Source organism: Hipposideros armiger, unplaced genomic scaffold, assembly GCF_001890085.2.
Source record: "Hipposideros armiger isolate ML-2016 unplaced genomic scaffold, ASM189008v1 scaffold_826, whole genome shotgun sequence".
In the NCBI taxonomy this organism is placed as follows: Eukaryota; Metazoa; Chordata; class Mammalia; order Chiroptera; family Hipposideridae; genus Hipposideros; species Hipposideros armiger.
The window spans coordinates 415,387-418,544 of NW_017732176.1; the positions used below are offsets into that span (position 1 = coordinate 415,387).

General features: G+C 53.3%; 1 protein-coding gene across 2 annotated transcripts in view; it reads right to left on the reverse strand.

Moving 5' to 3' along the window:
• Positions 1–58: 58 nt before the first annotated feature.
• The window catches only part of CUNH1orf116 (chromosome unknown C1orf116 homolog), a 57,001-nt gene continuing 53,901 nt past the window's right edge, over positions 59–3,158 (reverse strand). For both annotated transcript variants that reach the window (XM_019629146.1, XM_019629147.1), the window contains one exon: positions 59–2,959. In XM_019629146.1, coding sequence (XP_019484691.1) covers positions 1,386–2,959 — 1,574 coding nt within the window. In that variant the 3' untranslated portion in view covers positions 59–1,385. The remainder of the gene's footprint in view (positions 2,960–3,158) is intronic.

Below are 3,158 nucleotides of genomic sequence, written 5' to 3' on the forward strand. Positions count from 1 at the left end.
TGCTTCTTTCCAAAGATAAAATAAAAAGCCACAACACAAAATATGACATGAACAACATTTAATCTCTGATGTTTCAGACATACTTTAGGATATTGGAGGGCCTGAGGGTTGAGCCCTGGAGAGTGACTACTGATCCTTGGGATACGGTGTGGATGTACAGTGCTGCCTGAAGGGAGGCAGCATGCAGCCTGGAATGCGGATCAGAAGCCCAGCTCTGGTCCCAGCTCTGTTACTAAGTAGCAGGGACCCTGTAGAAGTCACTTCCCTTCCCCAACATGTTTGGTAATATTAGAGCATCTCTAAGGCCCCTCACAGCTCCGATATTCTATAAATAACTAGCAGAGAATGTATTGGGTTCATTTTCCATAGGCACTGAGGAAGTTAAAAACTACTTGCAATAGTGTGAACAAGGCCTGAAACAGTTCTTCAATACTTACAAAGCCTCTAGGCTCAGGCTCCCATCTCAGGGTAGGCTCAGCCCTGGGGTCAGTCATGTGCAGACTGAGACAAGGAACAGGAAGGATAGGAATCAGGGAATCAGGGACCACTGCACCATTTGCTATTGAATGTATCAAGCCCATGGACAAGGACTTGATAAATCCTAGTGGAGGTGTGCTATGTGGTCACCTATCTTGCCTTCTCAGACCAACAAGCCCTGCTCCTCTCAGTCAACCAAGAGTTTTTAGTTACAGGAATGTGTCCTATTGTTGGGATGGGGGACAGTGAGAAGGCAGCAGGTGAAGAGATAGGAAACCAACTCCTCTTGGCCTCAGGCCCCTGTCCAGAAGGCCAGAATGGCAAGAGGAATCCAGCGAGGCGTGCACCAGTATCCACCGATGGCCAGGATTCTGGGAGCCCCACATTTCCTGTGATGCTGCACTTGCCTAAGGTCACACTGACACATCCATTGTCTCATTTGACGTTTTTTTCCTCAGGCTTAGCCATCCCTCTCCACTCAGGTCTGGCTAGGCTGAACTCTACCCGATGCGTGAAAATCTCCAGCATGAGCAAGGACTCCTTGTATAGTATAAATAGCTTCAGTGATAATATACAACCTATAATACACACACACACACGCGCACACACACGCGCACACACACGCGCACACACACGCGCACACACACGCGCACACACAGTCTTGTGGAAATCATCTTCTGGACGATTCGTGCAGGATCTCATGGGAACAACCACCCTGAACAGGAGCATACACTTGGACTCTAATCCCGCCCTCCCCTTCACCTCAGAGAGAAGACAGCATCGGAGAGAAGCCACCCATGTCCAGCCCCTGGGTTGTGAGGTGGGAAGGGCTCCTTTGTGGAGCCCTGAGTCTCTTCTTGTAAGGCGGGCAGGGGTTGTGAGGGCAGCGCTGATGGCCAGTGATGACTCTACTCCTTCAACAGTCCCAGCTTCTTCAGAGCCTCCCTTCTGTGCTCATCAGGGATGCCTTTTGGGGAGATCTTGACACTGACACAGGCGGGTCGCGGCAGCTTGTCGCGGCTCTGTCCTTGGAAGGACAAACGTTTGGAGCTCTGCGCCTGCTCCAGGTCAGCCAATTTGCCCACCTGGATACCTGCAAAGTCCTTCCCTGTGCCCAAGGAGGCAGTGCGGGGCCGGGAATTACGCAAAACACTGGGTGAGATGTTGTCCAAGAAGAAGTCTTTTCCCAGAGAGGTGCTGTTTTGGGGTCTGGGATCTTTCTCAGCTGAGAAGTAGCTGCTCAGACCCACACCTGAACGCTCCAGAGTATTGGACTTAAAGTTCATCTGTCTTAGGCCAGGGGTGTTTTTCTCCTGGAGAGTCAGCCTTGAGTTTGGCTTTGGCTGAGTCAGGGGACTACTTCCCCCATGGGCCTTAGGGATGGGAATCGGCATGGATTTGGCAGCTGGAACCTTCCCTGGAGTGGGTTCCTGGGTAGGAATCAAAACCTTGCCTGGAGAAGAAGACCCCTGAACTAGAGCTGGCGTTGAAGCGAAAGTCGGAATATTCACTGGAAAAGGTCCCCGGGTTGGAGCAGGAGCTGAAGCCTTGCCTGCCGCAGGCCCCGCGGTTGAGACCTGAGTTAGAACTGCAGGCTGAGCTGGGGCTGGGAAGGGCCCCTGAGCACGAGTCTCCTTGAGTCTGATGGAACTGGTGGGCTTACTTAAGTGGGGTCTGGGCTCATCTTGGTCCTGGGGTAGCCCCAGCTTCTCTAGTGCTTCTTTGCGTGCTTTCCTCTGCTCCTGCAGTAAAGAGGAGGCCACACTGGAATCTCTAGGAGCAGCCTCAGGATGACGCGACAGCCAGTTTTGGGGCACACTGTGGAAACTGCTTCGGCTGCTCTTCAGAACAATATTAGGTGGCAGCTTCCGGGGCTTAGGTGCTGTGAGGGGAGCCAGGTGGACATCTGGATTCTCCCCTGATGGGTTGGGGGCATCTGCAGCTCTTGAATTCTGAGACGGTATGGCAGGAGCAGGCCGGGGTTGTCGTGGTGCCCCGATCGAGCCTTTCTCATTGGCTTTTTGGGACATGGCCTCTGAAGAAGTCTCCGCTTTCTTCTGGGGGCTGAGTGACGTGTGGAGCTGGGGTGTGGGGCTCTGCTCCTCTGGCCTTTCGGGCAGGCTGTCTTCCCCACACTGTTCAGGCTGGGTGTCCCGGAAAGCCTCTGGCGGGGGGATGAGTGCTTCCAAGTCAAGGGCAGCCTCCCAGGGCTCGGCAGGAGGCTGGCCGGGCTCACTTCTCTGACTGACTCGCTCTGTCTTAGGATCTGGAATGAGCCCCTCAGGTTCCCCTGGAAGGTGGCTATTAGCCTGGGGGGTGCTTTTCCTGAGGTTCTGGTTCCTGCCGATATGGATATTTCTGGGGAGGCTGTAGGAGCCTGATCTGAGGCCCAAGCCTTGAGGTTCAGGCAGACGGGGTGAGCTGGACTGGGTTGTTCTCCGTGGTACTAGGCCTTGCTGAAGAGTCTTCCCCTCTGGATGTCCTGTGAGGGTCCAGGAAAACAGGCAAAGAAGAGAGGACAGAGGTGAGAACTCTGCTGCATGGGAAAGCAAATACTTCCTGAACTCTGATCTCTAATTTGCATGGTTGGGTTTTGTTTTTGTTGTTTCTTTGGTCTTAAAGGGGCAGCACTCTTGTCTGGATATCTTTTAGACCAGCGGTTCTCAACCTTCCTAATGCCG